At 49.6% G+C, this 16,418-nt stretch overlaps 2 protein-coding genes across 5 annotated transcripts in view; one reads left to right on the plus strand and one right to left on the minus strand.

The window, feature by feature from the left end:
* The window catches only part of OTUD7B (OTU deubiquitinase 7B), a 36,646-nt gene extending 28,412 nt beyond the window's left edge, over nucleotides 1-8,234 (minus strand). The window contains exon 1 of one of the 2 annotated variants that reach the window (XM_035097760.3): nucleotides 7,868-8,234. The gene's annotated coding sequence lies outside the window, so the exon portion shown is untranslated. Of the gene's footprint in view, nucleotides 1-2,532; nucleotides 2,715-7,867 lie in introns of those variants that run through there. The other variant, XM_035097761.3, reaches the window with a different exon arrangement.
* Nucleotides 7,755-16,418, plus strand: part of VPS45 (vacuolar protein sorting 45 homolog) — a 50,679-nt gene continuing 42,015 nt past the window's right edge. Inside the window, exons 1-3 of one of the 3 annotated variants that reach the window (XM_088660049.1) lie at nucleotides 7,755-7,852; nucleotides 9,327-9,420; nucleotides 10,096-10,342. In XM_088660049.1, the coding sequence (XP_088516175.1) occupies nucleotides 10,244-10,342 (99 nt within the window). In that variant the 5' untranslated portion in view covers nucleotides 7,755-7,852; nucleotides 9,327-9,420; nucleotides 10,096-10,243. Of the gene's footprint in view, nucleotides 7,853-9,326; nucleotides 9,421-10,095; nucleotides 10,360-16,418 lie in introns of those variants that run through there. The other 2 variants (XM_088660050.1, XM_035097764.3) reach the window with 2 other exon arrangements.

Below are 16,418 nucleotides of genomic sequence, written 5' to 3' on the forward strand. Positions count from 1 at the left end.
GATATGACTCCTTTATGACCATCGGGTCTCCTGCATCCACTTTATGCTTTTATTGCAAGGTTGAAGCCATTTTTTAAGCCATACAATCAATAATGGGGTGAAGCAGCTCCAGTGGCTATGAGCCTCGATAGCCACACACAACGCAGTTAAACTATGGAACTCCTTCCATCAGGAGGCAGGGATAGCCACCAAGTAGGATGGCTTTAAAAGAGGGTTAACTAAATTCACGGAGGAGATGTCTACTAGCCTCGGTGGCTATGCTCTGCCTCCACAGTTGGAGGCAGCGACATACCCCAACACCAGGTGCTGTAAACCGCAGGAGGGGAGAGTGCTCTTGTGCTCAGATCCTGCTTGCTGGTTTCTTGGAAGAGGCATCTGGTTGGCCAATATGAGAACAGGATGCTGGACTCGATGGGCCTTTGGCCTGATCCAGCAGGCTCGTCTTATGTCCCAGGCCCACGTGGTAGAAGAGAAGCTGGCAGTCTGCCTGCCTGCCTGCCTACACTTTGCCAAAGCACTGAAGCCCTGGCTCTGTCCCCAAGGATGCCGCAGGCTGATATCAGCCCTGGAAAATAGCACAACATATACAGTGGTACCTTGAGTTACAAATGCCTCAGGTTACAAACGCTTCCGGTTACGAACTCCGCTAACCCGGAAGAGTTACCTCGAGTCGAGAACTTTGCCCCAGGATGAGAATGGAAATCGTGTGCTGGCGGCGCAGCAGCAGCAAGAGGCCCCATTAGCGAAAGCACGCCTCTGGTTAAGAACAGTTTCAGGTTAAGAACGGACCTCCGGAATGAATTAAGTTTATAACTAGAGGTAAAACTGTATACAGTACATTTATTTATTATTAAACAGAAAACGACAGAGATTCCACTGGTGGGCAAGGGCAGTAATTTCAACTGCTCTTTTAAACTTCCATCCCTCTTTCCCCTGGGCTTGCTTTAATGTGTTATATTGTTTTAACTGCATTGATGAATAAAGTTCCTTGCAACTGCCAATCTTACTCATCAGTAAAATGGACCCTCGACCTGGCCTGAAAAAGACTCATGGGGCAGGCTCTCCGAGCCACTGAACAATATTCAACTACTACACACACAGGTATACCTCAGCAGCACAACCACAGACATTGGCGCTTATAAGCTACCCTCTTGGCTACTGAACAGTCCATCAAGTGAATTAAAACCAAAACCAAATCAAACATCAGTAAAATCCCTGATGAAATACCTGGCAAACCTTCCTAACTACAAGTGCCAGAGTCGTTTAAAACACATCCAGGAAGGACGCTTTTCAGTCTCGGTAACAGCCGAAGCTTCCTGTAGTTGCTATATGGGGAGGACAGGAAGTTGTTTTGTACTTTTTTTTATTAATTGCCGGTGCTGTTGTATAAATGTTCCAATATTATAATGTGCTTATCTGGAGAGCCAATGTGGTGTAGTGGGAGTACTGGTTAAGAGGATCTGAGAGAGACGAGAGAGAGACCTGAGTTCCGATCCCTACTCTGCCATGAAGCTCACAGAGTGACCTTGGGCCAGCCACTCACTCCAGGGGTAGGAACTCAAGATATATAATCTAATCACTAAATGGCACCTTAAATCTTAGTTGCAGTCACCACAATGGAATGTCTAGGCATTGTACCCCCAATGGTATTGTTATTATTGTTTCTATATCACTTTATATTTTAAAGAAGAAATCTCAATGCAATTTACAACACATTAAAAAATCAAATAAAACAATCCAGAATAAAACTAACTCAAGCTTCAAAGAAAATATTTCAGATCCTTCTGTGACATTTTGCTTCTCCCAGTTGCCAACCTGGAATCCAGAGATCGCCATGTGGCCACAACTGGGCCCACACCAGTCGGAAAATGCACCTGGCTGATTTCGAACACTGCTCACTCTCAACCTAACCTACCTCATAAGGTTATTGTGAGGATAAAATGGGGTGGGGAGGAGAATTTTGCCGCCTTGAGCTTGCTGGAGGAAAGGTGCAACAATATCAATAAAATATATTTATGTTTATAAATATGGAGACCCTTCAGTAACAAGTGACTGCCAGATCTAACAACTAATAAACAAGTAAATAATCCCACATTTTTTACTCAGGGATGGAAGCAAGTACCCTGACAGAAAAAGTCGGGTTCCGTAAAGGGACGCTGAGCAGAGCCTACCCAATGGAGCCAAGAGGAAGGGTGGTAGCTCAGTGGCAGGGCACTTGCTTGGCATGCAGAAGGCACCAGGGCTCAGTTCCTGAAGGCACCTCTGAGTAGGATTGGGGACGTCCCCACTATTAGAAATGCCGCAAAACCATTGCCTCTCAGCATAGTGGGAAATACGAAGCTAGATGGCCCCAAGGTCTGGCTCAGTCCTCATGGTTTTGTATAAAGGGCTCATTTAAACAGAAAGGGCTGTGACTCAGTGGCAGAACACCAATGTCACACACAGGAGGCCTCTGCCAATCAGTGTAGACAGTACTGAGCTAGATGGTCCAATGCAGGAGGAGTCCACCACCTTCTGTCGAACAGCTCTTACCGTCCAGAAGTGCTTCCTAATGTTCAGCTGGAATCTCCTTTCTTGATATTTGAGTCCATCAGTTCGGGCCCTACCCCCTTGGGACAATTCAGCCCTGATCTGCAGCGGCGGAGCTGCTGGTTCTCTGGAGCTAAGGTCACAGGCTTTGTTTGGCACGGGGACGTCCCTCGCGGAGGAACAGGGCTTGGCTGTGGCAGGCACTTACCTGCCGAAGGCACAGAAATCTCGCCAGCCGAGCCCTGAGATTGCATCACTCCAGGTTAGTCACATCCATCTGAATCAAAGTCCGCGGACTTATCGCGGTAGAAGGTGAGGATGCATTCCCTGCCAATGGGGAGCTTTTAAGAACTGCCATCCAGCACCTAGGAAGGCCCAGCCATCTCATCGTGAAGTTGCTTAAATTATTTCCACTTCTGCTGCTGGAAATGGTGGGGGAGACAGAGAAGCATGAAGCTATTCCTGCTCCAGGTCCCACAGCACAGTATGCTGAAACATACAAAGCAGACATATAGATCTACCTCAATACTGTCTGCACGGGCTGGCAGCAGCACTCAAGGGTTTCAGGCAAGGGGACATTCCCAGACCTAAGTGGGATTGAACCAGGACCTTCTGTTTGCAAACGAGCACTCAGCCACTGAACTCTGGACCTTCTGTTTAAAATTATGGTCAAAATTCCAGTCCTCATGGTTGTGAATGAAAAGCTGGCATAAATAGACTGCCTTATATCAGTCAGACCCTTGGCCCATCTAGCAGCCCATCTAGCTCAGTATTGTCTGCACTGACCGGCAGCTGCTCTACAGTGACTTTACCACTGATCTTCATCCCTTCCCCACCCAATCCTGCGAGAGGCCACGTTCTGCACATCAGCAGAACTGGCATAAATTCATTTCCTGCATAAACCTGCTCAACTGCGGACTTTTTTTTTTAATTGAATGCCCAAGGGAGACATTTGCCCAAATGCAGCAGCTAGCCAAGGTCACAGAGAAGAGCTGGGGGGGGAACCCCACCTGGCCTTTGCAACCTGGTGAACAGCCAGCCAAGCCATGCCTGCAAAAGCATCTCTGAGGGCCGCATAATCCTCTGGGGCATCCTTCCTAGGGCCACATGATGGTGGTGGGTGACGAGAGACAAAAGTGGATGGAGTAGTGAATGTGAATTTTAACTTTGTCTGCAGGAACTCATACACACCTCTCTATATTCCATCCCAGCAGTCAAAAAAGCGCTATCAGAGTATAAGCCAGGTAAAAAAATTGGGGTGTGTCCATGGAGGGTATGTAAGACCTGCAGAGTTACAAAGGCAATAAGGAGGCCTAGAGGGTTGCACTGTCTGAGACTCCCCACCCCTGGTTTTCCTGCACTTCCCCATATTATATTCACAACAACCCAGTGCAGCCAGTTATGCAGAGAGAGACCATAACCGGTCAAAGGTGAGCCTCCTGGCTTCCTGGGGATTTGAACCCCAGTCTCCCAGGACCAACACTTTAGCAACTGGCACAGTGACATTCAGCTCTGCAAGCGTGCACCCAGAGTCAGGAACAGCTGTGGGTTCAGAAAATGTTTTCTACGTTGGGGACTGGAGCCTTCCTTCTGATGTTTTCGCTTGCGTGGGGATTTGCATCTCAAACGCAGGAAAGTAAGGCTGGAACCAACGTTTAAGGAATGGTAACAACTAGATCCAGAACACACACACACACACACACACACACACAGTGTAGGATCTGCTATGTGAGCCTTTTACCACTACAATGCTAAACTGCAAACAGCACCTAGAAAGGAGCTCGTGCACCACGCCGAAGGTGCATTCAGGAAAGGACCATGTTGTATGACTCCCCATGGCTGGAAGCATAAGAGCAAGCACCCCCAAACTTTGGCCCTCCAGATGTTTTGGACTACAATTCCCATCATCCCTGACCACTGGTCCTGTTAGCTAGGGATCATGGGAGTTGTAGGCCAAAACATCTGGAGGGCCGCAGTTTGGGGGTGCCTGCATAAGAGCATAAGAAGGGCCCTGGCGCTGGATCAGGCCAATGGGGTTCACCTAGCCCAGCATCCTGTTCTCACAGTGGCCAAACAGATGTCTCTTTCAGGAAACGAGCAAGCAGGACCCAAGTACAAGAGTCCTCTAGTTTCCAGCCACTGATATTCAGAAGCACTGCGGCCTCTGGCTGTGGAGGCAGAGCACAGCCATCGTGGCTAGAAGCCCTCAGTAGCCCTCTCCTCCTCAATGAAATTTGCCCAATCCTCTGTTGAATCCATCCAAGTTGGAGTTCCAGAGTTTAACTATGCTGTGCATGATTAAATCCTTTATCTGCCCTGAATCTCCCAGCATTCAGCTTCATTGGATGTCCACGAGTTCTAGTGCTATAAGGGAGGGAAACGCTTCTCTTTCCACTTTAGATCCAACAGATAGGGAAGAACACAGGACACTGCCATATACAGAGTAGGTCCCTTGATCCATCAAGCGCCACATTTGACAGACGCTCCCCGGGGTTTTGAAATGAGGCCTCTCAACAAGCCCTACCTGGAGATGCCCGGGATTGAATGCTGGAAGATTCAGCACATATAGAAGGAAGTCCTTCTTCGTGCAGCAGAGTTTTAAACTATAGAATTGCTCCCACAGGAGGCTGTGATGGCCACTAACTTGCATGGCTTTAAAAGAGGACTAGACAAATTGGCGGAGGACAGGGCCATCAATGTCTACTACCCACACTGTGGCTTTGTTCTGCCTCTGTAGGTGGAGACAGCAGTGCTTCTGAATACCAGTTGCTGGAAGCCACCGGAGGGGAGAGGGCTCTTGGGCTCGGGTCCTGCCTGCCTTTGGGTTTCACACAGGCATCTGGTTGGCCCCTGTGAGAACAGGATGCTGGACTAGATTGGCCCCCTTTGGTCTGATCCAGCAGGCTGCTCTTATGTTTAACCCGCAGCATTCTGCATGCAAAGCCGATGCTCTACTACGGTATCAAGTTGTGGTCCTTAAAATGCACGTCCCTCCTCCGAACTCAGAGATGGGGCTTCCCCAGGCTTTCCGTAGCTTGGCTGGGGAGTGGGGATTTGATCAGGCTGCTCTCTGCTATCCAAAACTCAGCATTCCAAGCACCAGATAACAGAGACAGCACTTGCTAATAATGTACAAAGCACACCAGCGGTGTGTTAGTGAAGAGGGGCAAATACACCAGGCCAGGAATGCCTTAGCGTGGACTCCGGCTACCCCTATCAATTACAAATATGAGGGGATGACACAGGCCCTCTGTCATTAGCAACTGCTAACATTTCTGTTTACGCTGCAATTTCCAAGTCAACAGGTCTGGCCCGGGATCACGAAAACATCTGATGCGCATTCCCGGCGCTTACAGTTACAGAGCAGCTTGATAAATATTAACTTAGCGCTAGTCCGGCGTCATGAGAACAATTGCAATGGCTTTTTTATATCTTTTATCGCACACCGTTGGGAAAAAGGTGTCGCTGAACCAAGAGCAGAAAACCCACCTCCCCACGAACACTCTGACCTTGGCTAAAATGCAATCCTGAAAGAGGGGAGCGGGGAGGGACCTCCCCATCGCAGCCTCCCTTCTCATCATCACCGTGGGCCGGTCTGAAAGGGAAAGTTTTCAGTGCCGCCAATTAAAGGCACAAATTAAATCTTGCATCAAAGCTCGAGGCGCCAAGCCAAGCCTTTATGAACAAGGGAAGTTAAGAAGCGCCCCAGGGGGTTGAGGACAAGTGTTTAGAGGTTACCACAACACAGACTTCTCCAGTAAGAGTGAAAACAAAGGAGATTTGCGATTAAACGGGTGACAAAACAGGCAAAAACAAGGATGTGTCCACAAGAGAGGCAAAGCTGCAAGGCAGAAGGATGATGGGGAATTGGGGGCGGGGTTGTGGAGGCAGGGGTACCCGGAACTTGGATCCCAAAGAGGGGCAGAGAATCAAGGCTGCAGGGTTTAAGCCAGCAGGAGGGGAAAGAGGAAGGCTCTGGGGAGGGAGAGAATTTCAGGAAGCTAAGCTGGAACCAATTTTATGGAACTCCCTTCCAGTTGAGGTCCCCTTCCCTGCTGAACTTCCAAATGCCTACCAAAAACTTTGTTTGCTTCCAGCACGCATGAGCTCTCATTTCATTATTTTAACCCATTTTTATTGACAACCACTTGGAGACCATTGTCATTAAGCGATAGATAATCAAAGGTAGAAATCAATGAAAGTAAGAAAGATAAAAATCATGTAGGATAGTTTTGAGAAAAGGCCACATGGTGTACGCAGACCTTGAAGGCTGCAGGACCTAATAGATCAGGAAGCCTGGGTGGTTCTTCAAACTAAGAAACCATGAGTTTGGGGTGGGGGCTTCTAAGATGGAAAGAGGAGAGATAAGGCTGAGTACTGACGGGCACAGGAACGGGAATAGAGAGCACTGCTGTGAGAGAGGATGGGGAAAGCAGGATGCTCAGGAGCTGTAGGAGGAGTGGGGATGAGGAGCTACCGGGGCAAGAGGATGAGGCTTTAGGGTAGCTCATATGGGGGCTGAACAAGATCACGCAGGAAGGCAGAGCTTTATGAAATTGGGGCGGGGTTAAGGGGGACCTGAAGGTTCTAAAGGGGAGGGGCTAGGGGAGCAAGAGCAAATGGGAGGAGCCACAGAGGCTCAGAATTAACAACAAAGTAACAACGCCTAGATTACTTTAGGGCAGGCATGTCCAAAATCCGTTTTGGGGGCCTAATCTGGCCCGCTGGTTGGTTTAATCCGGCCCCTTTGGAAGTTTATTTCTTGGGGTAAAATAAAAAAAACAAAACAAAACTCAACAACTTCAGACTTCAGTCCTAAAAAAGGTTAACAACTTTGGTTGGCCCTTTGGTCACAGCCCCTCACTTCATCAAATCTGGCCCTCTTTGAAAAAAGTTTGGACACCACTGCCTTAGGGAGATGGAACAGGTAGAAGGGTAGGGGAGCAAGAAAGTGGGCGGAGCAAGATAGAACTCCGCCCCGCCCCGTTTTTAAAGGGGTGGGGCCAAGAGAAAGATCCCGGGGTTGGCAGCTCCGAAAAAGGGAGGAGCAACGAAACCGTTCTACGAGGGGGCGTGGCCGCGAGCAATCCCGAGGGAGGGGTGGGTCGTGGGCGTGGCAAAAGCGACCGTTCCCCCGGGCGTTCCGAAGGGGAGGGGCGCCAGGTGTGGCGAGATATTGAGAGCGGAGGGGGGAGGGGGAGGCGGGGGCCGCAGTTTGGAGCGTTCGCGAGGGGGGCGTTCGGAAGGGGCGTGGCCAGAGCGCGCGAGAAAGTTCTGAGGGGAAGAGGGAGGGCGCTCTCCCCTCGGCCGCCCTCAGTCTGAGGTGAGCGCCGCTTACCCTTGTCGTCGTCCGCCGCCGCCGCCGCCGCCATCCCGAGCTCCTCCCGCAGGGCCGCCGCTGGCTCTGAGGGGGAGGTGGGGAAGTCTTCTTTTGCGAGCCCCCCCACACACACCGGCCGAGGGAGGACGAAGGGCGGAGACTCAGCCCAGGCCGCCCTACGGTCCCCTCACGGATCTTCTCAGTCGCCGGAGACGGAAGAAAGCGCTAGAGAAGCGCGGGCGGGGGGATTAAACGCTGCGAATTCAATTACAAAATTTAGGGGGGGAGTCCGGCCGGTGTGGAGATATGTGCGTGCGTGTGTGCCTTTCTCTCTCTCTCTCTCTTTCTTTCCCTCAGTCGCTTCTCTCTGTCGCTTTCTGCGCGTGTGCGCCACTCCGGAGCGTCCCGCTGCTCGCGCGCGCCCCCCACCTTTGCTCCGGAACCCGAGCGCGTAAGCTGCGTTTTCCGCCCGGAGGCGTTTAAAGCGGGGACGATGAGGGCGGCGGCGGCGGCTTCCTTTCCCTTTCGCTCCCCCGCCCTCAGCCGGTCGCCGTTGTTAGGGCGAGCCAATGGGCGAACTGGGCTGGGAAGGGGGCCACGCCCACCAAGGGGAGATGTTCACGTGTCCCCTCGGCCACGCCCACACAGAGGGGCGGGGGAGGAATGGGAGGGAGTCGCCAGTGGCTGCCTTGGCCTCGTCACTTTCCCCCTCCTGCGGCTTTAAAAAAAAGGGGGGAAATGCATTATTATCCTATTTCGCTGATGGCTTGACCGGAAAGCGACTGATAAAAAAAAACTGTCATTTTACAGATGTTATTACTACTGTTCTATGAGGGCTTATCCCTTTTAAAAATTGCCAAATTATTGAGGGCTTTGCCATGAAAAGCGCCTAATTGTTTCAGAAGCTTGGGTCCCCAGCTATTGCTGAACTACAATTCCCATCATCCCTAGCTAGCAAGACCAGTAGTCAAGAGTGATGGGAGATGTAGGTCCAAAAACAGCTGGGGACCCAAAGTTCAGAAACACTGAATTATTATATTTTTTTAGGGCTTGGGTGGCTCTGAAACATAGCTGCCAAGTTTTCCCTTTTCTCGCGAGGAAGCCTATTCAGCATAAGGGAAAATCCCTTTAAAAACTTGGCAGCTATGCTCTGAAATGTCACTAATAAGTAAGTGTTTATATATATATAATCTTACACACACACACACTGTATAATACACCCCTTATTTTGGGGGACTCATTTAAGAAAATGAGGGGAGATTAGGGGGCGTGTATAAGATGCCCCCTAATTTTTGACATATTTTTTGGGGGGAAACCTAGTCTTATACACGGAATATATATATATATATATATATATATATATATATATATATATATATATATATATATATATAGGGTTTGACTGTGAAAATAATAAATTTACTAATAAATGAGATAGTGTAAACATATTTCTTTAGTATTTTCATTATATTTCCAGTGCGAAATCAAGGAAGAGCCTTGTGGCATCTTAGACCCACGCAATGTTGTTGACGGACATCAGATTCCGTGGATTGGCATCTGTTTCGTCAGAGGTACGGAATGTTAACCTGTGTGGGCAGCTGTGTATTGTAGAAGTGTGGGTGTAGAGAGAGTGAGAGAATAGTCAATAAAATGCAAAAGAACCCGACAGTCCATGGCATGTCAGTCAAAGCCTTCCCCAACCTGGTGCCCTCCAGATGTTTTTGGACTCTTAACTCTCCTCACCATTGACTGAACCATGGCAATCCTGGTTGGTGGGAGTCCCAACAGGGCCGTCTCAAGCATGTTGGGCGCCCTAGCACCGTGGTGCGGAGATCGCTAGGGCCCCCCCCCCGCCCTGGTGGGTGGGCGCAGTGCGCAGCATGGCATCCGTGCGGCTTGGCCGCACGGCGCCCCCCTGCCAGTCCAGCGCCCTGCCACCCCGCGCCACCCAGCCTACCCCCTAAAGCCAGCCCTGAGTCCCAACAAAGTACACAGGGCACCAGGTTGACAAATTAGCCCAATGACAATTCACTGTGAATTTTGCGTTTCCTTGCCACTATTTCTGCCACTGAACTTTCACCTTCCATCACATCCAGTCAGTATGGTCAATGGACAGGAATGACAATGAAATTGAGAGTCCAACAACATCTGGAGGGGCCACAAAGTGTTCTCCATCCCTGGTGGAGGAATTTCGCCAACCCTCTGATTAACAAAAGCAGCCTTATACCATCATATTTTTTTTACAGTGCAATCATATGCCAGTTTGATCAGCTGTAACAACAACAACAACAATTAAAACAACACATATCCCCCCTCTTCCAAAGGAACCCAGGGCAGCAGGCAGACAGGTGATACAAACGTCTGAAAGCATCTTTCAGAACAATTCCAGTACAGATGCAAGACTGGGAAATATCTCTACTTAAAAGGCTTGCTAGAAAAAGGAGATTTTCAGTTGGTGGCAAAATGACGAAGAGGTGGTGCCTTAAGTTCCAGGTGAGGCCTACTCACAGGTAAGCTTGGACCCTAGCCTTTGAAGTGCCACAAGACTAATTTTGCTGTGAACAGCAAAGCAATGCATGCAATATCTCTTTTTCATGTTATCTCCATAGCTACAGCTACAGTGTATGGAATGTAAGGGTGCAGACTGGACCCAGTGGTGCGAATTCCGAACCCAGCAATGCAGACTGCACCTCCATTTGGTTTTTTAAGATACCCTGATTATTGTCAGAGGGCTAGCTTGCAAGTTGGCTAATGTAGCGTAGTGGTTAGAGTGTTGGACTAGGACCTGGGAGACCCAGGTTCAAATCCCTACTCAACCATGAAGGTGACTGGGTGACCTTGGGTCAGTCACAGCCTCTCAGCCTAGCGTACTACACTGGGTTGTTAGACTAAAATGGAGAGGAGGGGTACATAAACCTGCTTGAGCTAGCTTATGCAATAAATAACAGAAAGACAGACACTTCTGCGTAAGTGTACACTTGAAAAAATTGTTAAATAATTAAGAAAATTATAATTTTTTTCTTCAATAAACCTAACAAGTGCTTGGTGTTTGGATCAGCCTTTACCCTGGAAGCATCATGCCCAAGAATGTTAGGTGGAGTCTATCTCAAAGCAAAATTTAATATCCTGTGACTATAGGATACTTAGTGCAGAACTATCTCCTTGAGCTGACATGACAAAAATTGTCAGTGTGGACTTCTTGATGTTTTTAGCAATAGCTTGCTTACTTTTTGGTAGCAAGCCTCCCACCCAACACACCAGAAAGTATTTTTCAAGCTTCTTTTTATGACTTGGGTCTTTTCTTTCCCCCAACTTTACATTCAATGCATATGTTAAACACTAAATTGAAAAGAGCCCCCTCTAGCCAAATCTCACTGTCTAGGAGGACTTTAACATTCCAGTGCTGCCCATATTGACCTATTCCAGGGCTTATTTAAAACCAGATAATTACTGAAAACTTGGGTACTTTACAGCCATAGAGAGACATAAAAAAGGGACTTTTCCATGCAAATATATGGAGCGAGGAGCTAGGTAACAATATGCAAATAATACTTTCACTAGGAAAGAAATGCAGGTTATCAACATAGACGTGCAACTTAAATCTTGCCCAGGAATGCAAAACATTATGAAATAGAAAACCCCCCACTTACTTCACTTCCAGAAAATGAACAGGCCAAGACGTTGGTGGCTCTCCAGAGAGAGATTTCCAGGACTGGGGAGTTTTGGGTTGCCGTCTCACTGTTCCCTATAAAGAATAAACTTGGAGACTTTCTAGAGAATCCCTTTGACGGATCGTCAGGATTGCGATGCAACGTTGCAGAGGCAGTGGCCTCTGGTTTTATTACCCCCTTGCTCTGTCTTGAAAGGCTTGCTAGTCTTATTGACCAAGGGAATTTGCCTCTGCTGCTGTGAAATCATCAGATACTTGCCGCTGCCAACAACAGCTGAAGCTCCAGGCTCCAGGGAACAATGAGCCTGTGGGCAGCCCTCTGGCACTTGGGCCCCCTGTAAGGAGCAGGACAGCGCGTCCCGTACGGTCCAAGGGCGGACGGGTGCTTTGCATTCTCCTGGTCGTGGGCTGCCAGGAGCGTTGACAGGCAAAGCATGCGGACTATGCACAGGGGTCAGCTTGTGGCTTTTGCGTTATCTTTTCCAAAGGCAAGGAGGATGGATGAAGCTTCTTAAAGGAAAGTCGCAGGGCCTGGAGCCAGCCATGCTGGAATTTGAGATTGCTCCTCCAGCCCCTGGGTGGCTCCTTCATTCATGGGGGCTCATGAGAGCTCATGTTAGCCTCTGCTTAGTTTTGTTGGTGCCCCAAATGCCTGGAAAGGCAATCATATATCTTCTTTCTCCATTGCATTCCTATCCCACCTTTTCCTCTAAGGAGCTCAAGGTGGCGTACATGCATGGTTCTCCCCATCCTAGTTTAATCCCCAGAACAACCCTGTGAGGTAGGTTGGGCTGAGAGGCAATGGTTGGCTCAAGGTCACACCCAGTGGCTGAGAGGGGGGCATTTGAACCTTGACCTCCTAGGTCCAACTCTCTAACCACTGGCTCTCAAACAAGAGTTGCTTGGTGAGATTTGAACCAACTGCTTCCTGGTTCTCAGCTTACTCTTCTTAGACACTATGCTACACCAATTGCAAAAGTGGCTGCCAGCCGCAATGACTATGCTCCACCTTCACTGTCAGGCAGTATCTCCCCCTCCTGCTGCAGCATGTTCCCCTCCCTGTTTGTCTCCCAGAATCAGAAGAGGCATGAAAAGGGCAGAGGAGAGGTTGGCTGCATGCAGGCCCAGTCTCGGATTGCTTTAAAAAAAAACCTGGAGAGGAGGGGACTTACCTTTGGTCTCAGCAACTGCTTCGGGGAGCAAGCCTTTCCAGAGATGAGTTGCTGTGCTCATTAGGCCCTACATTCCCATGCAGATCGTGGTTTTGCAACTCTTGCACTGTGTGATTTATTGCTGGCTAGCTCCTCATGGAAGGACAGATCGTGAAGCTGAGGCTCCAATACTTTGGCCACCTCATGAGAAGAGAAGAATCCTTGGAAAAGACCTTGATGTTGGGAAAGATGGAGGGCACTAGGAGAAGGGGACGACAGAGGACGAGATGGTTGGACAGTGTTCTCGAAGCTACGAACATGAGTTTGACCAAACTGCGGGAGGCAGTGGAAGACAGGAGTGCCTGGCGTGGTCCATGGGGTCACGAAGAGTCGGACACGACTAAACGACTAAACACCAACAACAGCTCCTCACAATGGGACAGTGCCCCATTTGCCCTCATGGGCTAGCCTGATGAGCTCTTTTCTCTGTTCCCGAGTCCTGCATCTCCTGTGTTGATTCTCCCAACAGAACCAGCGATGACATTTTGTGCTGTGGCGAACCTTTTGCCGAAAAACGCTTGGCAAGCCGCTGCAGAAGGTCAAGTGTTTTGGGGTCGCCTCCAGGCTGTCAGGATGTTTGCAGGAGGGATTCAAGCATGTTCCGGAAATGTAAGTTTGTGCAATTGAAGCAGATAAAAGCACCTTAGCATCACACATTCCCAGCAGTGAGTGGGGCCAGAGGCAAAAAGTAGGTGGAGCAACAGGTGCTAATTTTACCTTTGTGCAGTGAGCTAGTCTCTACGCACATGCTCGAACACCCTTCTCTATCCCCTACCCAGGCAAGCAAAGGGGCATAGTCAGAGTTCAATGACACAATTCAGCCAGACAAATGTTCACGGAGGGTGAAAAACTGGGCAGGTGAGGCTGGGGAAAGTGGGAGGAGTATTGAGAGAAACTTGGAAGACCACATTCAGCTCCTGGGCCTAAGGATGCCCACTTCTCCATATTGCCAACAGATGCACTTTTAAAAAAGAAAGCCAGACTTTCTGGGGTTAGGAAAGTGGAGCAGAATGAAAGTGTGGGATGAATGACTAATGGGAACATCCTGCAAACCAAACAGGAGGGGGGCAGGGAAAGCTCAACAATGACCAGACACAGTCTAACCACTGCGTAAGCTTTGTGCAAACAAGTCAGAATGAATGCTCAATAAGTAGGTCGTCTTGAGGAGTCGTAGGGAAAGCGTAGAGGAAGGTGGAAGTGGTTTGGGGGCTGGTGCTTTCAGCAGGCCTGCCTGCTCCCCCTGGGAGCAAGTGATCTCTCCCTTTCCTGCTCAGCGCCAGAGTTACAAATCCTGACAAGCCTCAGAGGCCCTCCTCTGAGCCATTATAGAAAGTCAGCAGCAGGGGGAGAAATCAATACACCCCGGGCAGACGAGGCCATTCTGCTGGCTGGTCCTCCAGCCTCGGGGATTAGATGATAAAAGCCAGGAATGCTCTGGATTCTCTGCATGCCTGAAGCCTCCCATGACATCTGTGACGGAATCACCCATCACGTTTGGGGTTATGTTTTTGTGGCATTCAAAGACCCACAGCCGAAGACGCGGTGGGTTATTTCGAAGAAATACACAGACAAAACAAGAACGCTTGGATTCTCAGCTCCCTCCCCTCCGACACGTAGCCATAGGAAGATAGGAAGCTGCTTTATATTGAGTCAGAGCATAGATCCATCTAGCTCAGTACTGTCTGCACTGGAGTTTCAGAGTTTCAGGCAGGAGACATTCCCAGCCCTGCCTGGAGAGATGTGGTTATGGAATAGACACATGCCCAGTGTAAGCTGTATATTTTATCCCACCTTAGGGCGTGTGGACCATTGGTCTGAAAATAGCTTTTGTTTTAAAGTTTATAGGCTATGCCAACTTTCTTGGCCAGGTAAAGGCCATGTTGCTTTTGAGCACCTGGTTATGTGTTGGTTTTGAGCACGTGGTCAGCTCATGGGCCAGCCTACATCCCTGAATGCGTCTTTCCTTTCTTAAAATGAGGGGGAACTGCCAGGGGTCAAGCTTTGACCAGATAAGAACATAAGATGATCCCTTCCAGTGTGGTGTAGTGGTTAAGAGCGGTAGACTCGTGTCTGGGGAACCGGGTTCGCGTCTCCGGTCCTCCACATGCAGCTGCTGGGTGACCTTGGGCTAGTCACACTTTTGTGAAGTCTCTCAGCCCCACTCACCTCACAGAGTGTTTGTTGTGGGGGAGGAAGGGAAAGGAGAATGTTAGCCGCTTTGAGACTCCTTCGGGTAGTGATAAAGCGGGATATCAAATCCAAACTCTTCTTCTTCTTCTTCTGGATCAGGCCAGTGGCCCATCTAGTCCAGCATCCTGTTCTCACAGGGGCCACCCAGTTGGCTGTAAGAACCGCCCCAAGAAGTACCCAAGCACAAGAGTATTCTCTCCCTTCCTGCAGTCTCCAGCTACTGGTATTCAGAAGCATGATAGCTAGTAGCCATTGCATAGCCTTCCCCTCCAGGATGCTGTAACCTATGGTTACCAGATGTCCCCATTTCCCAGGGACAGTTCCCAGATTTACAAATCTGTCCCTGGAATGTCCCCGGATTTCATTTAATGTCCCCGGATTTATATTTTAACTGTTGTAGATTTATTAGTAGGGAATGAATGTTACGTGATTGGTTCAACGGCACAAGACACATCCTATGGGGACTTCTGGCGAGGCAAAATGGCGGGTGCCACAGCAGCAAGCAGCTCCTGAAGCCAGCCAGAGCCCACTCTGGGCTGTTGAGACTGCTGCTGCTCCTGCTGCTGTCGAGGGGAAACCGGGGACACCCGGCGCATCAACTAGGGGAACCGCTGACCCCTCCCCATGACCCAAATCGAGCCGGGAGCAAGAGAGCCCGGCCACCTGGCCAACTGCCCAGCGGCGCTCCAGGGCCAGTAAAAACCCCGGAGCTGACGCAGGGAGAAGGAGGAAAGGAGAAGGAAGAGAGAGAAAGTGGAAGGAGAAAAAAGAGGGGAGCCCCGACCTTGCCATGCTGCTGCTGCTGCTGCCGCCGCCGCTGAGAAAGGGAGGTAGGAGAGCACCGGGAGGGCAAGGATATGTGGCCAAGCCCAGGCCTGACCCTAACCTACTCCATGGCAGCTAGCGCTCCAAGAGATCCCAGAGGAAGGCCGCGCGACAGAGGAGACCCAGAAGAGAAGATATTACTTCTGTTTAAAAAAAAAAAGATTAAAAAAAAGTTTTTTACCCTCTTTTTCTTTTTAAGTGTCCCCGGATTCTTTGGGAAAAAATCTTGTAACCTTACTGTAACCTGACAGCCCTACCCCATTTATAAATAATTGCAATTAATCAATGCATCATGGACATGTAAGGTGTCCTGGTTGCACTTCGCCAGGGGGGATGGGAAGGCCCATTGCTTCCCCATATCCAGGACGTTCCTGGCACTGACCAATCCGTCCTGATCCCCAGGCTAAGCCCCCCGGAGAGCCTTCAGAGCGAACCCTCGCTCTCCGAAGGGACCTCTCTGCTTCAGTCGGCATCAGCCTCACTACAGTGGGAGCAGGAAGCTAGGGTGGGAGTGGTCACATGGGCGCCTCAGCTGACCCGCAAAGTGAATCGCCGGCTTTGTTCTCCCCCAGCCGTTGTTTATGTCCCAGACAAAAGGATTGTTTATCATTTCTGGGGACACAGAAAAGTCCAGCAATGAAAGAGAGCTCTGTGCTTCGCAAGTCCGGTCCCC

The sequence above is a fragment of the Zootoca vivipara genome, chromosome 16 (assembly GCF_965207765.1).
Source record: "Zootoca vivipara chromosome 16, rZooViv2.hap1.1, whole genome shotgun sequence".
Classification (NCBI taxonomy): domain Eukaryota; kingdom Metazoa; phylum Chordata; class Lepidosauria; order Squamata; family Lacertidae; genus Zootoca; species Zootoca vivipara.